General features: G+C 46.4%; 1 protein-coding gene across 1 annotated transcript in view; it reads left to right on the top strand.

Moving 5' to 3' along the window:
- FAM83F (family with sequence similarity 83 member F) overlaps positions 1-22,512 on the top strand; it is a 239,017-nt gene that overhangs the window by 135,750 nt on the left and 80,755 nt on the right. The window contains exon 4 of the mRNA XM_082265924.1: positions 19,166-19,779. Coding sequence (XP_082122050.1) covers positions 19,166-19,779 — 614 coding nt within the window. The remainder of the gene's footprint in view (positions 1-19,165; positions 19,780-22,512) is intronic.

The raw sequence follows: 22,512 nt of genomic DNA, 5'->3' as shown, positions 1-22,512 counted from the left end.
ATACGTTGGGGTGTTTGCTTTCCAAAATGGGGTCATTTTATGGGAGTTTCCATTGTCCTGGTGCTCCAGGGCCTTCAAAAGTGCGATAGGTTGTCAGGAAATTATATGTGTAATTTGTGCTCCTAGAATGCCGGACGGTGCTACTTGGATGTTAGGCCTCTGTATGTGGCCAGGCTGTGAAAAAGTCTCACACATGTGGTATTGCCATACTCAGGAGGAGTAGCAGAATGTATTTTGGGGTGCAATTTTTGCTATGTGCATGCTAGGTGTTGGAAATATTGCATAAATGGACAACTTTGTGTAAAAAAAAAATGCATTTTCATTTTCTTTCCACAGGTTCCAAAAGCTTGTGGAAAAAAATGACACGTTCAAAAGACTCATTATGCCTCACAAATTATACGTTGGGTTGTTTGCTTTCCAAAATGGGGTCATTTTATAGAAGTTTCCATTGTCCTGGTGCTCCAGGGCCTTCAAAAGTGCGATAGGTTGTCAGGAAATTATATATGTAATTTCTGCTTCTAGAATGCCGGACGGTGCTACTTGAATGTTGGGCCTCTGTATGTGGCCAGGCTGTGAAAAAGTCTCACACATGTGGTATCAGCATACTCAGGAGAAGTAGCAGAATGTATTTTGGGGTGCAATTTTTGCTATGTACATGCTATGTGTTAGAAATATTGCATAAATTGACAACTTTGTGTAAAAAAAAAAAGCATTTTCATTTTCTTTCCACATTTTCCAAAAACTTGTGGAAAAAAATGACATGTTCAAAAGACTCATTATGCCTCAAAGATTATACGTTGGGGTGTTTGCTTTCCAAAATGGGGTCATTTTATAGGGGTTTCCATTGTCCTGGTGCTCCAGGGCCTTCAAAAGTGCAATAGGATGTCAGGAAATTATATGTGTAATTTATGCTCCTAGAATGCCGGACGCTGCTACTTAGATGTAAGGCCTCTGTATATGGCTAGGCTGTGAAAAAGTCTCACACATGTGGTATCGCCATCCTCAGGAGGAGTAGTAGAATGTGTTTTGGGGTGTAGTTGCAAGTATACATGTGCTGTGTGAGAGAAATAACCTGTTAATACGGCAATTTGTAAAAAAAAAAAAATCTTCATTTTGCAAAGAATAGTGTCTCAAGAAATGAGATAGGCCTTCAGTACATCAGGTGTGGTCAAGTGTGATCAATTTTCAATGATTCGCACCATAGCTTGTGGACTCTATAACTTTCACAAAGACCAAATAATATACACTTACTTGGGTTATTTTTACCAAAGATAAGTAGCAGTATAAATTTTGGCCAAAATTTGTGAAGAAAAATGACTAATTTGCAAAATTTTATGACAGAAACAAAGAAAAATGCATTTTTTCACAATATTTTCAGTCTTTTTTTATTTACAGTATAGCACAAAAAATAAAAAACCCAGTATTGATTAAATACTATCAAAAGAAAGCTCTATTTGTGTGAAAAAAAGGACACAATTTTTGTATGGGTACAGTGTTGCATGACTGAGTAATTCTCAGTCAAAGTGTGAGAGCGCTGAAAGCTGAAAATCGGTCTGGGCAGGAAGGGGGTGAAAGTGCACTGTAGGCAAGTGGTTAAGAGAGAGCTGTGCTAGAGCAGCGTGAGGTCCGCCAATCTTTTTGGGGATGTTAACAAGTTGACAACATGGAGCAGGAGCAATGTGAAGTGCGGCTCCCTTTTTCAATACTTACCATCTTATGTCTGTCTGGAGATTCATAAACCTGGGTTCTTCAAATATATTAATAGTAAAAAGGTCAGGTCTGAGCATGATTACAAAATAATCTGGAGTGGGTGACGGGACAAAGAAGGCAAATTTATTAAATACTTTCTTCAGCTCTGTGTATACAAAGGAGCATGGGGGAGCTCATGACCATTATGGGGATGGTATTGACACCGCCCCAAATTATCCACAATGGCTCAAAAGTGATATGGTCCAAAAATATTTAAGCAGAATAAAGCTGGATAAAGCACCGGGTCCAGATGGCATCCACCCACGGATCCTAAAAGAATTGAGCTCTGTCATTTCAAAGCCATTGTTTCTAATTTTTAGGGACTCAATGACTGGAATAGTACCACTAGATTGGCGTAGGGCCAATGTGATGCCTATATTTAAAATGGGATCAAAGTCTTTACCAAGTAACTATAGGCCTGTTAGTTTACCTCCTATAGTTGGGAAGATACTGGAGAGTTTATTAAAAGACCACATAGATGAGTTCTTGCTGATAAAAATATTTTATTCAACAGACAGCATGGATTTATGAAAGACAGAAGTTGTCAAACAAACCTGATTTCTTTTTATGAAGAGGTAAGTAAAACCTTGGACAGAGGGGTGGCTGTGGACGTAGTATACTTGTGCGACGCTGTACCCAAATAAAATGTATGTCCCTTTTTTTCCCACAAATAGAGCTTTCTTTTGGAGTTATTCGATCACCTCTGCGGGTTTTATTTGCACTATAAACCAAAAAAGAGCAACAATTTTGAAAAAAAAACAATATTTCTCTTTTGTTCACTGACAGACACAGCTTCAAGACTTCAGAACATTGGGCTTTATGCTGTCTCTCTTTAGGAGTAGGACTAGGCGGAAACCTTTTTGGTTACGCCCCTGGGACAGTCCCAGAGGGTATACCATCACTTCCTGCTGTAGGACTCCAGTTTTTGTTCTGCCTAGTCAGGAGTAAGGACCTGTCTCTCTGCTGGGATCTGCGGTCCTGGCATTTTTTCCTATTTAACTGGAATTTTTGACTTTCTCTTTATTATTTTTGCTCCTGTGTGAACTGCAAGCAACTGTTCCTGTGTGAACTACAATCAACAACCAGACTGGGTGATCCTACTATAAGCGTGTCCCAACTATTAGCTCCGCGTTAGGTTGGCCGCGACATAGCCCCACTGGATGGGGGCAAGCCGGGGAGTTAAACACCTTGCGAGGAGTCATAGCCATGGTCATGACAACAGTCATGATCAGAGTCGCAGCGTACCTCATCACCCCCATTCCAAGATGGTTCAGTGGACTGTTGGGAGTAGTGCCCGCCTGGGGACTGTGGTATGGTGAGTAGTGTCCCCCCCCCCTCCTTTCCTACAGAATTGTTGGGGTGGTTGAGGGCCCCCCCGGGATGGTAGGCCCCTCCTGTGTCCTTCCTCCCCTCATACTTTTTCCCCTTCTCCATAGCAGGGTTTCCCCTGTGTAGGTGCCCTCATCTGCCCCCTGGCCCCCTTGGGGAGGAATGGGTGTTTTTGGCTGGGGGGGCTTGTATGGTGCTGGGCCTGAGAAGTAGTGGGTGACGCCTCTACTGGCACCCTCTAGGGGGTGTCCATACCCTGGGGGGCTGATTCTTGTGGTGCCCCACATGTGCACAGGGGGTAGGGGCCTCCCATTTTTTCCAAAAAAAATAAATTTCTGAGCAGCGTGGTTCCGATTAACCCTTTATGGTCATGGAGCCGATGGAGTGCGTTTCACCACCCGATCCACTCCTGGAAGCTGCGGGACCCTCTGGGTCTCAGTCTGCCCTGGCAGCCATGACAGCAGCCCTACAGTCAGTAGTAGCCAAAGTAGATATGGCCCTGCAAAGGAGGCCTGGAAAGAAGCGCCCCCCGCCTTTACCTGTATCCTTTGCTTCCTCAGAATCTGAGGTGGATTTGGCCACCCACTGGGTCTGCATCCACGCACACTGAGTGCTCTAATAGTGAGGATGAGTCCTCCTCCTCTGCAGCGGAGCATGAAAAAGCGCTGGTGGAGGCTCTGATTGTGTCAGTGAGGGAAACTTTCAAATTGGAGGACTCAGCTGCTGCCAACGCCAGTGCAGTTTGACACCCGCAAATCTTTCAAGGTGACTAAGGGGTTTCCCTTTCCTGCCTATTTTGACAAGATTGTCACTAGTCAGTGGGTTTCCCCAAAACACATGGTTGGTGTACCTAAGCATTTTGCTAGGAGATATTACTTTGAGGAGTCTCTTCTGAAGAATCGAAGGGTTCCACCATCGGTGGATTCTCAGGTTTCCAGGCTAAATAAGGCCACACTTTTGCTGGTAGAGGATGCTCCATCCTTTAAGGACCCTGTGGACAAAAGAGCTGAGGCTCTGGTCAAGTACCTCTTCACCGTGGCTGGTTCAATTTTGAGACCGGTGTTTGCTATCACCTCGGTATCCCAGACTTTAACGGACTAATGGGCTAAGATTTTGCTCCAGGATCTGGAGGGGAGTCAACACCCTTCTGAGCTGGCGGATCAGTTGATCCAGGGGTTACAGTATATTTGTGATGCATCCCTGGATGCGGCCCCATTGGCCGGCAGGGTTTCGGTGACGACGGTGATCCTTCGCCGCATGATCTGGTTGAAGTACTGGTCGGCTGACCAGGCTTCTAAAAAGGTGCGGACTGATCTTCCTTTTGTAGGTGACCATTTGTTCAGTGCCTCTATGGAAGAGATTGGTAAGGGCCTTACGGGAGGCAAGAGTATATTGCTTCCGCAGACAGCCAAGGGCAAGGAACCTCGCCGTAAGCGGGGGTCCCTTCTTTTCGGCTCACAAGCGGCTTTTTTCGTCCGTCTGGTTTTGCTTGAGATCCACCCGTAACTTTGCAGGAGGCTCCAATAGACCCTGGAATGGTAAGTCCAAAGCTGGTACTTCTGGTTCCGCAGACAGGCCGTCCCCAGCCTGAAGGGGCGCACTCACCCACATCTGGGGTGGGGGGGTGTCTTCGCTTCTTTCCGGATCTGTGGTCCTTGCTCATTCAGGACAAATGGGTCAACAAACTGATTTGGTTCGGTTACAAGATCGAGTTTCAGTCCTTGCCTCCGGCAAGGTTCTTTTGTTCCAACTTTCGCCTGTCTCCTGAGCAGCTACAGGGCCTCTACAGAGCAGCGCAGGACCTGTTAGCACAAAGAGTTATTGTGCCGGTCTGAACATTTCCAAGGTTTTTATTCAAATCTGTTTACAGTTCCCATGAAGGAAGGCAAGGCCCGTCCGATCTTGGATCTCAAGGCATTGAACCACTTTGCCAGAAATTTCTAATGGAGTCCATTCGCACAGTAGTAGTAGTAGTAGCACAGTAGTAGCTTTCCTTTATCAAGGAGATCTGCTGGCTTCCATCGATCTCAAGGACGCTTACCTTCATATTCCAATATATGGCAGACATCAGCCTTTTATTCATTTTGCCATGGGCAAGGAGCATTTTCAATTTGTGGCATTAACCTTTGGTCTCGCCTCAGCTCCTCCAGTGTTCACAAAGGTTTTGGCCCCAGTGTTGGCCTTGTTATGGGAGAAGTGTATTGTGGTACTAGGTTACCTGGACGATCTGCTTCTGTGTGCAGTCTTCCTCAGCTCTAGAAGCCGACTTGAACGTTACGGTGCAAACTCTGCAGGAGTTCGGGTAGACACTGAATTTTCAGAAATTGGCATTGTCTCCATCCACAAAGCTGGGCTACTTGGGTGTGACGCTGGACTCAGCGTCAGCCCGGGTCTTTCTTCCTCAGACAAAACTTCTGAAGCTACAAGACGCTGTTCGGCTCCTGTTGTCCAACCATCGATCATCACTCAGGACTCGCATGCAAGTGCTGGGTCTGATGGTCTCCTCCTTCGAGGCGGTTCCATTTGTGCAGTTTCACACCAGACCCTTGCAAAGGGAGATTCTGATCAAATGGAACAAGGATCTGCTGTCATTGGACAATCTGATCCTGTTAAGTCAGGGTTTGAGGGTGGCTCCGCTCCCCGGCCCTACATCTGGGAAAATCTTTTCTTCCCCTGTAGTGGACTGTAATTATTTTATTGAAAAGAAACTGCTGCCATAATACAATTTACAGACAGGAAAGCAGAACAACTCCATCACATAATCAGATGCAGAAAACTCCAAATTAACATATCATGCAAACACAGAAATACTGGGCCTAATATTTTGGCCTACATAAGGCTGACTACCTCAACAGTCTCTATATTATACTCCAAGGAAACTCACCCTTAAAAAACCCAAAACTCAAAATAACCTATCCCAAGCCACCAACCCTTAACCACCCGCAACCCACATCACAACTTACCCTTAGCAGGACAGAGCATCACGGCTTACCAGATCTTTGCAGCCTTACCCTAAAAAAAAAAAATGATTAGAAAACACAAAATCTAAGGGAGTGTTAAAGGATAGTACACCCACCACCACCAAGGAACAAGGCTGGCCTCAAGGCGGCTGGAAGTGAAATCCCCTCCATAAACGGCAAACCTTTCTGGCCCAACCTTACCCCTTTCAAGATTCCTCACCTTCACCAGCTCAGCGAAGATGTCACCAACCACCTTTGCCCCTAGTGGACACCAAACACCTAGAGTGCCACGTGTAATACAAAACACTAGTACTAACTAGATAAAGGGTGGACAACTCAAAGCCCTTCCTCACCCTGAAGTCGCCATACAACCACCCAGAAAGTGATAAGGACGAGAGACAAGGGTAGCCGATTGCACCCCCTACCCCCTTCTGAACCTCCACTTTGAAAGGGCACTGGACCAAAAAGTGGTCCTTGGTCTCCAGCACCCCTCCACATTAAGGACAGGGACAACCTCTGTCCCCCAAGTTCCTGTTCTTAAGGTTCACACGGACATATAGTCATCCATGGAACGACCTCCATTCGAGATCCCGGAACTTTGCAGGAATTCTTGGCGAATTCAGAAGGGCTAACCCCTCCCTAAGGCCCTTTTTAAGGACAATCTCTCAAAGACAGAGGCTTCAATAAGTCTGAAGTCATGACCCTCTGATACAATGCACGCAGACCAGTGGACCCAACCTCAAGAGCAGTTATCCACCACTGCCTCAATACCTTTAATGCTTGCGGGACATAGGATGGGAGGTACTCATGTGATTTCCTCAGATCCCAGGTCTCCCCCCATCCTCCCACTCCCTCAGGAAGAGCAAAAGTCAGTTCTTACACGAACGCTCCCACAGAAATGGCTCGTCCCGAAAAATGGACTGCAGATTGAATTTCATAAAAATGGTAGTGTAGAACACTACCGGATGGACCATGTCCAACCCCCCCTAGCCACCTCTGTCAGTACGTGACTTCTCTCTTAATCAGGTTGTCTGTTTCCCTACAACAGCAGGAAAAACAGACCACAAACCCGTGCATAGAGAGATGCTGGCAACAGTCATACATAGCTGACATAGAGAAACTCAGGCAGCAAGTATTTTTAATCGGACTAACCCTTTCCCTCAATGACAGCTTCAAGCCTTTCCAGGCTGCCACTTGCTGGCGGCACCTGACAGTCTGCTCTCCCAATTTAGTTTTGGGTAATCCCCCTGGTCAAAAATTAACACTTTGATTTCCAATTGGAAAAACATCCGGGAGGGGAAACTGCACACCCTCCTTACCAATCCAGAAAACTTCACTCTTGCCCCAGTTCATAAGTGAACTGGACGCTTCGGAGTAGTCCCTGATCTGTTTTTCCACAAAACAGGCCTCCTCCCCACTTGAATCTACAACCGAGATGTCATCTGTGTAGGCGATCACCCTCACCGCCAGGCCCCGGCCATCACCGGGCTCTACTGGAACCCCCTCAGACGCCCGCAATCTAGCCTTCTAACGAAGGGGTTGACCGCAAAGACATACAAAAGGGGGCTCAACGGACAGCCCTGTCTGACACCAGCGCCCAAAGGAAAGGATGGACCCACCCAGCTATTGACAAGAGGGAAGCTCTCAGACCCTCTGTAAAGCACACAAAGCCAATTAATCACCTGCCCCGGCAGACCATACCTTTCCAGAAGAAGACAGAAACACGTGGCTAACACGATCAAAAGCCTTGGCCTGATCCAATGCCAACAAATACCATCCACACCCATCAGCCCTACACCTCTCCACAGCCTCCCGGACTCCAAGGACTACACTAAAGGTGCTGCGGCCTGGAATTGCACAGTGCTGCGATGCAGACAGTACCCCACTGGCTACTGCTGATAGACACAAGAAAAGGACCTTTGCCAACAGCTTCCTATCTGTGTTAAGGAGGGTGATAGGGTGCCAATTCTCAACTACAGACGGGTCCTTCTCCTTTGATAAAAGGATCAGGGCTGACCTTCTCATCGAGAGAGGTAAAAGGACCTCTGCCAAACACTGATTGAAAATCTCCGCCAGATGAGGGGCCAACAGGCCCTTGAAGGTCAAGTAGAACTCTGCCATGAGCCCATCTTGCCCTGGTGACTTTTTAGATGACAAAGAGTCAATAGCCTTTTCTACCTCAGCCACTGATATGTCCTCAGTCAAAGGGTCATCAGAGAAGTCAAACTCCTCCCGTAACGGAGTCTCGTTTAAGAACCTCCTGGCCTTCTCCTCATCTAGACGCTGCAACCCCAGGATGCCGGAAAAGTGGTCCCTCATGACACCCAGAATCCCTGATCTAGACCAGACCAAAGACCCCGAGGTGTCCCTCAGGCCGTTTATGGTCTTCAAACTCACTGCCATCCCACAACTCTTGTAAGGATCCAGGGAGCAAAACTCCCCATAATCCCTTTCCAGGGTCAGGGAGGCAAGACGATTATACTGGCACTCCCTCAGCTGCTGCTTCAGATCAGAGATCTCCCCCTGAGAACCACCAGAGAATAGGAGGCGATCAAGACGCCTATGCAAACCCAGGTAGGCACAGTATTTAGAGACTGCCCTGAACCTAGAGATCTTCCAGAAGAAACCCTTCGACCGCTTCTTCACTGCCTCCCACCACTCCAACTCTAATCTACTCTTACAATTACCTCGGGCATAAGTGAAACCAGTGAGACTGGGGAAGCGACGAACGTGCACATCCACCAGTGCACCTTCCTACCTAACTATACTATTCAAAAATATACTATCATACCCCAGTGGGCTTCTGAAAAAAGATAAGGCTTGACCGCCGTAAGAAGGTTCTTTCTTGCCCACTTGGTCTGTGGACCAAAAAAATGTATAAGACAAAGGGATAGCCCCCTCACGACAGCGTCTCCCACCAAACGTCTACTAGCCTCCACCTCAATCACTCATCGGCAGTCTACCGAACCAGTCTTGAAAAAGGACCATGACTCCACTACAAGGCTCAGCTGCAAGAGACCAGAAGGGAGGGCCCACATCTCCACTCCCTCTTTGCCAGGTGCATCTCTGCCACCGATGCCAGCCAGGTCTCTTGCAAAAATAAAATGTCAGCTTCAACCCGGCTGAGAAAATCAAAGGCCATATAACGAGCACCTGTAGACCGAATGCTTGCGGCATTAATGGTCGCAAGCCGGATTGGAGCGGGCACAGCCATCCTTAGTGATTAAGGCAGTGATTCTTCCTTCTACTGTACATTCAATGCTTCCCTTCTCAAGAGACCTCCCCATCTTCCCCTTCAGGTTCTGATGAGGAGAGGACCCCGTACATGTTGGAGAGCCTCTATGCCCCGTGGACCTCCGAGCCCCCCAACCTGCCTATCAGGCACCTGAGGTTCTCCTCTCCTCAGAGACTTATGCTTCCTCTTTCCCTGCTTCTCCCACCCCCTTTTATCGCCACCCACTTCCCCAGCACTTTCCTCACTGGAGGGACCACTGACCACCCCAGGCAAACTCCCCCTCAGGCGCTTATGCACCCCAAGATTGGAGCCATCAGGACCCCCCCTACAACAGCACTCCGATCCCCTGGGTCAGGGGGATCCGGAGGCTGTGATCCCACCATCCCCCTGATCCACACCGCCTGACTGGCAGCAGGGGGGGAAGCGAAGAAAGAGGAAGGAACGGAGGGCAAAACACCTAGAGGGACAGAGGAAGGAAAAGCCACCAGGCCAGAGGGGGAGCCAAAGGCTGTCGAGCCCCCGGCCTCCTTCAGCATCTTACCACCAACTGACTCGACCCTAGACAACACAGGAACTTTCGTCCCAGAAAGTCTGAGTGCCAGATTCACAAGCTCCTCCCTCTCACAACCCGCAGCGCGCACAACAGCCCCCCTGCCACATCATCCCCTTCTCCAGAGGCAACCGCTTGCCCCCTCCTTCTCCTCTCCACCCACTTTACCTGGGAGGCCGTTTTCCTCCTTACTGCGGGACCTTCCCCCGGAGAAACTGCACCAGGAACAACATTCACCCCCACCACCACCAACCTAGACTCACCTGCCCCCGACTCACCTGCCCCAGACCTACCCTCTCCTGCTCTATCCCCCTCCGCCCTACCCCCTGACCTGTTTTCAACTACCCCCCTCCCGCCTGAGCCTCACTGGCCCCTGAGGTGTAACCCCTAAAAGCCCTGGGGCATCTACTAAAGGGGTGCCCCATTTCCCCACAGAGGATACATCTAATCAGTGCGCATTCTTCTGCCAGATGACCCAGGCCGCCACACTGCATGCACCTAAGTACATAGCACAATCCGCACTGAAGTGCGTCGGGCTACCACATTTAAAACATAACATCAGCTGACCCGACTAAAAGGCAAGAATGCGATCCCTGCCTATAAAGGCACTAGCAGGGATGTGTGCAACCGTCAGGCCCCTTCTGTGGAGCTTAACACGGGCCGACCAAGCCCCAGTCCGAATCCCCCGCTCATCCAAGTTATTCCAGAGCAGGGCCAAGAGCTGACCATACCTCCCCAGCCAGGTCATTATGTCCTCAGTGGGCATAAACTCTTTCCTAACAAGGATGGTGACATTCTTAACCTCCTCCTTCCTGGAGAGGGCAATCAAATGGAAATTCTTTCAGGACTCATGACCCTTGACCAGCTCATACTTAGTTATAAAAAGCTCCATGGCTACAGGGGACACAAAACTGATATCATATTCGGCCAAGATGTGGGGGTGCGTCCCTCCTGCAGAGCAGAGAGAAGCCTACCCTCCTGACCCAGAAGTCTGGAAGGCCCTCCAGCTACAGGGGGGACCGCCTCGGGAGAAGACACCCGGGCCACTTTTGGCTCATCCTCCTTCAACAACTCAACCACAGGCACCACCCCTGTACTTGGAAAAGAAATGTGGTAACCGCGCTAGTGGAAATCAAACAAAAAGCAGCAACTTCAAGTGTGACCACACCCAAAAACAAAGATATATATATAAAAAGTCGCGCTAAAAAGTTCAGTAATATGACAAATGTCCATAAATAAGTCCAAAAACAAACGGTGATGTGTAGAAACAAGAGGTGATCCCTTCAATGCTCCCAATGGTTTTATGCTTACCAAAAAGCTAAATTAAATTAGCAGGGAATCAAGGACAGAAATCTTGACGCCTTTAATCAATGGAAATGCTTGTTGAACTCCCAGAGGATGCAGATGTATGGTGTTCATATAATGAAATGAAAGAACGCCGTAGCGTAAAACCTCACAATAAAAGAAATAAAATATGATGCACTCACATAGAAAGTGCAATGCTTTCACCAATGAATAACACCACGTGTGAATCAAGCTCATACAGGTACTCCTTACCAAATAGGAGTGTGCTCATCAAATAATAAAAAAAGGGATTGCTGTCTGCTGACAGGCAAAGAGACTTGTGAAATCCACCACCAATCTTAGCGCTTCTTACCAGATCCCCAGAGGTAATATGCAAAAATTTGATTCTGATGTGAGACGTATATTCCAAATAAATTGACACCAATAAGTGAATCGGGCACATATAGGTACTCCTTACCAAAACGTGAATATAGTGCTCATGTAATCCAAAAAGTTGCTGACAGGTAAGAATTATATTATCCACCACCAATCTCAATGCCTCTTACCAGACTTCCAGAGGGAATGCACATAAATCATATGTTCAGGTGTTATAGAGATATTGCTGGCTCCGCAAGTTCACTCAGGATGTTGATCCCAGGTAAATATCACCAACATAAAACAAAGAGGGGAGCGCAATAGCATAAAATCCAAGAGACTTTATTGTATAAATAAAAGAAAATAACTCACATGCAGGAAAGAAACAGATCGCATAAATGTGTAAGCCGCCGGCCGGTCAGCTATGCTCACCCGCACTTCCTGGACGCTAAGGGGATGACGTCAGCACGCCGTGAGCTTACGCGTTTCATCACAGATAACGTTCTCAAAAGGTCATCCGGAATTTGGAGCCAAATTGACCATATAAATGGTCAATCCTGGCGGGCACACCAATGATATTTGCAAAGGTGCGTCCCTCCAGCAGAGCAGAGAGAAGCCTACCCTCCTGAGAAGGGCCCAGAAGTCTGGAAGGCCCTCCAGCTACAGGGGGGACCGCCTCGGGAGAAGACACCCAGGCCACTTTTAGCCCACCCTCCTTCACCGACTCAACCACAGGCACCACCCCTGTACTTGGGCCCTCCCTGCCCCTCCCAGGGCCCCAGAATCTGCCACTATTGCCCCCCTAGTACCGTCACCCATACCTCCCCCTATTGCCACAATATTCAAATCTTCTCTAACAACTCCACCCACAACCGCAACCGTGCTCTGCCCTTCACCGTGGTCATCCGCCCCATCAACCAGGGACCCCGCATTTTCAGCTAAGGTCCCCCAGTCAGCAGGCCAACCAGAGGTGGAAGCATCATTGCACACAGCAGGAGAACTTTCACCGACTAACGCTGACACCTGTGGCTCCTCCAGTTGCCTAATGCAGTCAAGAACTGGACGGTCAGTCTGGAGGACCCCCATAACACAGTCCCCCCGATCAGTGACTTGGCCAGGCTAAACTGACACATTTCCTGATGATAACACATCACTGCCCCTGTCCATGCCACTTGAAGCTCTCTCCGGGTTTTCCACAGCACTGTTTAGACTTTCTACATTCTTTATAATCCAGTCTGGGTTTTCACCAGCACTTTCCGTTCCTCCAGGCATCTCTCTGGTCATTCCTGACATCACTTCCTGTTCTCCAGGCAACTCTATGATCATTCCTGACCGGTCCGGACAGGAAGTGTGGAACCCAGAAGTGACTGACACATGGGATGCTGTCTCCAGGCATGGCTGCCATTTCAGGGCCTTTCTTACCACATTGAGCATCAGCAACCGAGCCCAGCACTCCAGCAACACTGGAAAACGAGGCAGCAGGGGCCAACGAGCTATCCGGTTTCTCCTGCCTGCCTGCTTTAGCGACAGTGATCACTTCCAGACCCTCTGCCATCAACTGCATTGGAGATGGTAAGGAAACTCCACCAAGATTATTTATTACAGACGGGGAGGTAGTGGGTATAGCAGGGGGGACCACATGGGGACCACTGGCCACTTCAACCAACGGGGCTTTAGGCACACTTAAATCAGGGGTCACCACAGAACCTACAACCACAGGGACCTCCATGGGAACCTGCACCACCCTGGCTGCAATAACCTCAGCCGCATTACTAGCCAAGGATGAGGCAATAACTGTCCCCACCATAGGTAAGGAGGTTTCACTGAAGGCCTGCTCACCCTGGGTTGCCAACACCTCAGCCTCTGGCACACTCCCTGCCCCCAGGTTGTTTTCACCACAAACCTCGCTACAGACGGGTCTTACCTCCACATTAGCTGCTTGTGATGCAAGCTGGGACCTCCTTACGGACTGGCTGCCCTCGCCAGCTGGCCTTCTGCAGCCTTTCAGATATGGCCGATAGGAAGTCCTTCTCACCAGGGTAACCACGGGATAGGTCACCAACAAGATTCCACTGCCCCCGGCAGTCATCCTTCAGGACTGTGATGTCTTTACTGAGACCGGCCCTCTTGTTTCTTCCCGATCTGTCCCTCAGATTTCAAAGAGCACTCAGACGGGCCATTTTCCCCTCAAAAACACAGGCAACTTTGTTCATTAAGCATTTGACTTTCTCTTTCCTTGCCTCCTCCTTGGCTTGATGTTCACCTGGCAGGTCCCTAGACCAATTCCAGGAGCTCTTTCTGGGTGTCCAAAAAGAGACGGTCCTCCAAGGAGAGCTTCAGATGGCCAGGGGCCTGGGCTTGCTGAGACCATCACAGGCCTAAGACGGAATGCTTTGGATCCTTCCGGGAGCTCCTGCTGCACACAACCTCTCTCCTCAAAGGTTGGACTGTAATCACCACGGATGCCAGTCTGTTCAGATGGGGAGGTGTATTGGGAGTGTGTTCGGTCCAAGGTGTCTAGACTCAGGAGGAGTCCATGTTGCCGATTAACATCCTGGAAATTCGGGAGATCCGACTTTGTCTGTCTCAATGGATAGATCCTCTACAGGAACGGGCTGTGTGGATACAACCAGACAATGCTATGGCTGTGGCATATGTCAATCATCAAGGGGGCACAAAGAGTGCTCTGGTGGCCTGGGAAGTGACTGGCATCTTGAGGTGGGCAGAATGATATGTTCCAGCCCTCTCTGCTGTGCACATTCCGGGGGTAGAGAATTGGCAAGCGGACTATCTCAGTCGGCAGACGTTGGATCTGGGAGAATGGTCTCTTCATCCGGGAGGTATTTCATCAACTGTGCCTTCAGTGGGGGACCCCCGATGTGGACCTGCTAGCTTCCCATCTCAACAGGAAGGTGCAGAGGTTCCTGTCAATGTCTCGGGATCCTCTGGCTGATGCCGCAGACGCTCTGGTGGCCCCTTGGGGTCAGTATTGTCTGATTTCCTCCAATACAACTTCTGTCAAGACTGCTACTCAGAATAGAGGTAGAAGGAATTCCAGTCATTCTGGTGGCACCAGACTGGTCTCACCGGTCTTGGTACGCAGGCCTGGCAAGGCTAGTAGCAGACGTCCCTTGGAAACTTCCTCTCTTGGAAGATCTTCTGTCTCAGGGACCAATCTCCCATCCTGCTTTACGGTCAATGGCTTTAACGACCTGGCTATTAAAAGCCAGGTGCTGAAGGATAGAGGACTGTTGAAAGCAAGGAAATTTACCTCCAGGAAGGTTTATCATCGAGTTTGGAAGGCATACATTACTTAATGTGAGTTGCGGGGGGGTTTCTCCCCGCTCCTTTTCTGTGTCCCACCTGTTGGAGTTTCTACAATTAGGTGTAGATCAACGTTTGGCTCTGGGCACCATCAAGGGCCAGATTTCCGCCTTGGCTATTTTTTTCCAAAGGCCGTTGGCGACGAAGTCCTTGGTTCACACTTTTGTACAGGGAGTTCGCCATCTAGCTCCTCCAGTGTGATCTCTGGTACCTCCGTGGAATCTCAATTTGGTACTATTTGGAAATTATTCAAGAACTTTCTCTGCTCATTTTGTCGCAGAAGGTGGCTTTCTTACTAGCTATTACTTCCGCACGTCGTGTGTTGGAGTTGGCTGCGTTATCCTGTCGGTCACCTTACTTGGTGATTCATAGGGACAAGGTGGTGTTGCGACCCTGTCAGGCGTTCCTTCCTAAGGTTGTCTCGGGGTTTAATTCGAATAAAGACGTTGTGTTACCGTCCCTATGTCCTAAACCGAAAAATCCTAAGCAACTTGCCTTACATTCCTTAGATGTGGAAAGGGCGATTCGGTGTACCTGGCGGTGACTGAACAGATTCGAAAATTAGATTCTTTGTTCTTACGGATGGACCTTGTAAGGGGCAGGCCACATCTGCCACGACCATTTCCAAGTGGATCAGGCAGACGATGGTGCAGGCCTACTCCATTAAGGGTCAGGTTCTTCCTTTTCCTTTTAAAGCGCATTCTACGAGGGTGCTTAGTGCCTCCTGGGCCTTCCGTCATCAGGCGTCAGTGGTTCATATGTGCAAGGCAGCTACGTGGTCGTCTGCACACACATTCACAACATTTTATAAGGTGGATGTACTTGCATCTTCAGATGTGGCGTTTGGCCTCAAAGTTTTGCAGGCTGTGGTTGCAGAGGCTTCCGCTTCTTGGGGGTGAACATTTTCCTGGTGGTGAGCTCCAGTTGTTCCTAGTTGAGCTCCTGTTGTCACATGGTTGGCTATGTTTAGCCTTGTTGGGAATTCTGCGTTTGCTGTGTTTTTTCCCACCCCTCATGTTGACACTGCTTTGGGACATCCCAATGGTATGAAGACTTGAAGCTGTGTCCGTCAGTGAACAAAATAGAAGACTGGATTTTTGGCTTACCGTAAAATCTTTTTCTCTGAGGTTCACTGACGGACGGACACACCATCCACCCCTCTTTAGGGTTGAGTTATATGTTCTTCTGAGACTGCTTGTTACAAACTGAAGCCCTACAGCAGAAAGTGATGGTATACCCTCTGGGACTGCCCCAGGGGCGTAACCAAAAATGGTTCCTGCCTAGTCCTAGTCCTAAAGAGAGACAGCATAAAGCCCAATGGTCTGAAGACTTGAAGCTGTGTCCGTCAGTGAACCTCAGAGAAAAGGATTTTACGATAAGAAAAAAATCCATTTTTTTTTACTTTCTGCTATAAAACACAGCCAATTAAAAAATCAAATTTTTTCATCAATTTATGGCAATATGTATTCTGTGACATATTTTTGTAAAAAAAATCCCAATAAGCGTATACTGATTCATTTAGCGTCTACAAATGATGCAATATTTTTATGGAATTTTTATTCATTTATTTTGTTTACTAGTAATGGCGGCGATCAGAGGTTTTTAGTGGGACTGCGACATTGCGGCGGACACATCAGACATCTGATACTTTTGACACTTTTTGGAAACCAATGACATTATTACAGTGATCAGTGCTAAAAAAAAATGCGCTGTCACTGCACTAATGACACTGGCAGGGAAAGGGTTAACATCAGGGGTGATCAAAGGGTTAAGTGTGTCCCTAGGAGGTGCTTACTAACTGTTCGGGGTTAAACTGACTGGGGTAAGACAGAGATCCTGGTTCCTGCTTGGCAGGAACACAAGATCTCTATCTTGTCCCCTTGCAGAATGGCGATCTGCCTTGTTTACATAGGCAGATCGCTGTTCTGCCTCTCCCAGGGATCATTCCAGGTGGCTGGCGGACATAGGGTCTGCCAGACCTGTTGATCAACATTCAGCAAATCATGGGGCAATCCTACCTCCACCAGCCCAATGCCACCATCTAGTGGCTATTGAACAAAACGACATACAGGTACGTAGTTAAGCGTAATAGCGCCACTTTGCTGCAGTATATATGGGGTGGCCGGAAAGGTTTATTCACAGTAAGAGCTATGAAAATGTGAAATAGACTCCCTGCAGAGGTGGTTCTGGCCAAGCTCAGTAGATTGCTTTAAAAAAGGCCTGGATTATTTCCTAGGTGTACATAATATAACTGAATACTAACATTTATAGGTAAAGTTGATCCAGAGATTATATGATTGCCTCTCAGGGGATCAGGAAGGAATTTTTTCCCCTGCTGTAACAACCTGTAATTCAACCTGAATAACTGTGTAACTATGTATGTAACTATGTTTGTGCTTGAATAGGGAGAAAGATGCAATGTAGGTTTAATAATCACACATACAGTATAATGTAAGCACATACTACATGGTTTCAATTTACAATAGGTATGTTGGACACCATATGATAACTGTACAAAACATCAGTTCATCGTCAGTTTCATACATGAAAAACCCTCCACCCACTGATACTTACTTTACATTGATATTTTTGTAACTAATGTAAAGGTAAGATTAACAATTCTGATCACTGTGTCTGAGGAAGCGGATGTTCTGTAAAATGCAAAACAATATTGTTGAACCTCTTCTTGTTGGTACGCTTTCCAGTATTAATGAACATAAAATGAACTGTAACTGTGAATAACTGTAAATAATAATGTATATCCGATAATAAATGGGTTCAGAGTTCTTAAGATTATTTAAATACTGTAAGTGCTAAGCAACATGTAAAAGATTGAAATGTTGAATTGATGTTTTTTCATATATGCTTAGGTAATGTTAATGGATGTAATGGACTACAACAGTACGGAAAAGGAAGCATTGCTCTTTATTTACTTCTCTCCACATTTTGTGATGTTACCATTGTACTCCACGAGTTCCCCCCCCCCCCCCCCCGCTAGTAGGGGGAGATAGAAGTCAAGTGAACCCATATACTTTAAGGCAGATTGCCCAGAATAATGGGAGGTGCAGTCCAAGGCCGCAGCCATGTATTGGTACAACTGTCTCTCTGAACTAGAACTACAGGGCACAATAGACTGTGTGAGCAGGAGGAGCCACTTCCACTTCCTGGAAAAAGCTTGCTCTCTTGCTGCCACGGTAGTCCACACATACTTACCTGTCTGTGTGAGCAGGAGACAGAGGCAGCTCTAAAAAGCCTGAGGTTGAGAGTGAGATCATAGAACGTCCAGCAGCACTGTCAGGTTTGTTGACCTTTTGAGATTGCCACCGAGAGACTGGAGAATTTACTAGATGCTTCACTCTAGTTCTTTGATTTGCAGCTGCATCAGAACAGGCCTGAAGGGACCCTTCCACCACAAGAACCTATTGCCACCTCTGGTAGTTGGTAAGATGGCCACTGACCTGCTTGTGTACTGTTGGCAGCAATCAAGCTGCTAATTGCAGATTAATTAGAGCCCCAAATCCACATCATTTTATAGCAATTCTGTTTCTCATTACCTTCAACTCCCTACCCCACTATTACCAACTCTGAGCAGTGGTTGTATCTCATCATCACTATTTTTGGCCCACTTCTATTCAACCTTGCACTGAACTGTATTGCACTCTTTGTCATCTTACTGCATTTTAAAGGACTATCATAAGTGCACCAATATTAATTTAAAGGGCCCCAACTTTAGTTGGTAGAAGGGCCAATTAGGGGACTGCACCTATCATTCATCTTGCAAGTTTCCCACATTCCCTTTCACTGTTTATGTTGCTCATTTCTGACAAAACCTATCTGGGCGGTCTAGGGCTAGCACAGCTGGCATTTGTACACACTGGTAGTAATACTCCTGCATTGTTAAATCAAGTCAAATTACAGCTTACTGTTGCATTTTAAGTGATACTGCTACTGTTTATGCTAATCTGTGCATTTTATGCCATTTATGCTTAGCCCTCACTGTTAGCCATTCTGTATGCTGAACTATGTAACAACAATTGCCAACTTGTTCGTACTTGCTTGGTTATCAACTTTACTGAGTAATAATGCATTACATTTACCCTTGCTAACTGCTTTGATGCCTGCTTTCTAGATAGTACTAATATTGGATAATATGAGACAAAGTACAAAGGATCCATCTTAACCAGCAGCTCCCTTAGAGTAGCGCTAAAGTGATTTTAACTGATGGAATGCTTTTCGAAAAATACTTTTTTCTTGAATAGTCAATATTTACTGTACTGTGTACAGAACTGCTAATGTTTGATTGGCTTTGTTAGCAATATTATATAACAAACTGTTCTAATGCTAAAACTTGCTTTATAGGTTTACCTGGTCATCATTAAGAGTTGATCGCAACATTATGACATTCATGTCTGGACAATACACTGAGCCTTTTGACATTGAATTTCGTGAACTCTATGCAATATCAGAGGAAGTGAATCTTTACAAAGAGCTTTCCTTACCTGATGTGCGACCTAGTCCCATGGTGGGAACCAGGCCACGTTCATCCACTGTGGCTCGTAAGCTTATCAATCCCAAATATTCATTGGTGGTGGGGAGGAGTCTGGCTCCAGGTGAAATGTTAAGATTTGGCAGTCCAAGTCCACCGACTGATGGAGATAAGGGAGAAACTGAAGGAGATAAAAGACTGGAAAAATACCTACAGGACCTAATTAATATTGAGCAAGAATTACCCGAAAATGTAAATTTAAGCAACCTTCCAAAAGTGGCTGCTAGAATAAATAAAGAAACAGGAAAAGATACTGAAGAGAGTCAAACAAATAAATCTCCCAAGAAATCAAGATTTAGCTTTTACAAACGGCAATCTAGTGCTCAAGAGAAGGAAGTAGAAGGAGGCTTTGTTATAGTGAACAAGCCAACACAGACTTCAAATCAAAAACACAGCTTTAGCAGCCATCAAGATCTGAGAGCTTCAGGTAAGATATAGCCTCCATACAATATACAATTATTTTTAATAGTAATGAAACTATTTGCTGCAGTGCAAAAGGGAAAATGTTCTGGATGTGGAATGCTTAAAATAAAATCCAAGCCTTTAACACCAATGCAGTGATGCAGTGAAATGTGGGCATAATGACAACATACTAAATTAAATAAAATTTAAATCTTTAATAGCAGCACACGTGGCACTCTATAGCAAAACAAACAGATAATAGCAACTGGCTTTGATGATGACACGCCCATGGGGACTACATGATCCTCTAAACAGCTTTATATATATATAAATATATAATATAATATATATAATATATATATACACACACACTGCTCAAAAAAATTTGAAGGAACACTTTTTAACCACTTCTGGACAGGAACATTTCCCCCCTTAACCACTTAAGCCCCGGAAGATTTTACCCCCATTCCGACCAGGGGGTATTTTGCGATTCGGCACTGCGTGACTTTAACGGACAATTGCGCGGTCGTGCGACGCTGTACCTAAACGAATTTGGCGTCCTTTTTTTCCCACAAACAGAGCTTTCTTTTGGTGGTATTTGATCACCTGTGCGATTTTTTGATCACGCGCTATAAACAAAAAAAGAGCGTCAATTTTGCAAAAATAGCAATATTTTTCACATTTTTTTATATGAAATTCCCCAAAAAAAAAATTTAAAAATCAAAATTTTTTTACTTTTTCGGCCAATTTGTTTTATGCTACCTATGTTTGGTAAAAAAAATCGCAAAAAGCGTATTTTGATTGGTTTGCGCAAAAGTTATCGCGTTTACTAACAAAGGGAAAGATTTCTGTCATTTTTGTTGTTTTTTTTTTAACGTGTAATGGCGGCGATCTGCGATTTTTTTTGCGGTACTGCGACATTGGGGCGGACAGATCGGACCCTTGACTGACATTTTTGACACTTTTGGGGTTACCAGTGACATTTCTACAGTAATCAGTGCTATATATATGCACTGTTACTGTAAAAATACACTGGTAGTGAAGGGGTTAACTTTATTTGGGAGGGAGGGGCTGTGTGTATCCCTAGGGGCGTGCTTTCTACTGTGATTGGCTGGGGCTTGAGCTGTATGGACACTGATCAACGGATCTACATACTAGATCCGAGTGATCAGTATCCTAACAGCAAGGAGAATGACAGGCAGCTTGTTTACACAAGCTGCCTGACATTCTCCCTCTCCCCCGCCGATCGCCGAGTGACCGGCGGACATCGGGTTCGCCGGTCACACGCGCGGGGGGGTCCATGACCACGCGGGAGCGGGAGCGCGCCTCCGGGGGCGCGCGCTCGCTCCCTAGACCCTCACAAGCTAGTGACGTAGCCCTACGTCACTTTGCCTGTGAGGGGCTGACTGCCGACGTAGATCGGCGTTAGGCAGTCGGCAAGTGGTTAATGACCAAGCCATTTTTTGTGATTCAGCACTGCATTATTTTAACAGACAATCGCGCGGTCATGCGACGCTGTAACCAAATAAAATTGACATCTTTTTTTTTCCCCACAAATAGAGCGTTCTTTTGGTGGTATTTTATTACCTGTGTGATTTTTATTTTTTGAGCAATAAACAAAAAAAAAAATAGACAAAAAAAACAATATTATTTTTACTTCCTCGACAGGCTAGACAATGGCACCCTGACTGCCATTAGATATTGGGATGAAATCTTTGGACCCATTGTCAGACCCTACGTTGGTGCAGTGGGTCCTGGGTTCCTCCTGGTGCACAACAATGCCCGGCCCCATGTGGCGGGAGTATGCAGCCAGTTCTTGGAGGATGAAAGAATTGATACCATTGAATGGCCCCAAAGCTCCCCTGACCTAAATCCAATAGAACACCTCTGGGACATTATGTTTTGGTCCATCTGACGCCATCAACCTGTTCAGGAGCTTAGTGATGCCCTGGTCCAGATCTGGGAGGAAATAGCCCAGGACACCATCCGTCGTCTCATTAGGAGCTTGCCCCGACAATGTCAGGGATGTATACAAGCACGTGGGGGCCATACAAACTACTAAGTACCATTTTGAGTTGGTGCAATGAAATTTCAGCAAAACGGACTAGCCTGCTGCATCATTTTTTCACTTTAAATTTGGGGGTGTCTTTGAATCCAGCCCAGCCCTCTGCAGGTTGATCATTTTCATTTCCATTAAACAATGTGGCATCTTTTCTTTCCTAACACATTACCCAGTCCATATCAGTGTAGATATCCAGCATGAGATTTTTCCCTAATGAGATCTGATGTGTTTTCAAAGTGTTCCTTTAATTTTTTTGAGCAGTGTATATATATATATATATATATATATATATATATATATATATATGCAAAAATGGTTATCCAAACAAAACATTGTTCCAAAAGAGCAATTGCATAAATTACATAAGCAACAGCCAACTTTTACAATATGCAGGTAACAAATACACAATTGTGATTATATGGGGGTGACAAACGGGGGGGGGGGGGGGTGGGGTTGTAACTATGTGGGGGCAAAAAATTGACAATTGTGACGATAATCAAAAAAAAGTGCAATTGATACAATATACAAGCAACTGTAACAATATACGGACCACAAACAAGCAATTGTGACACTATGGGAAACAGACTATGCACTTTGCAAATTCAGTTGCACCTCTATAAGTGCAGTTGCTATAGAGCTTAGAAAATGAGGTAAAGCTTCACTTTGTAAAGAATACCCAATCACATGCAAGGAAAA

Source organism: Pelophylax lessonae (genome assembly GCF_965119305.1).
Source record: "Pelophylax lessonae genome assembly, chromosome: 8".
NCBI lineage: Eukaryota > Metazoa > Chordata > Amphibia > Anura > Ranidae > Pelophylax > Pelophylax lessonae.
This window is presented reverse-complemented; position numbering and strand designations above follow the sequence as displayed.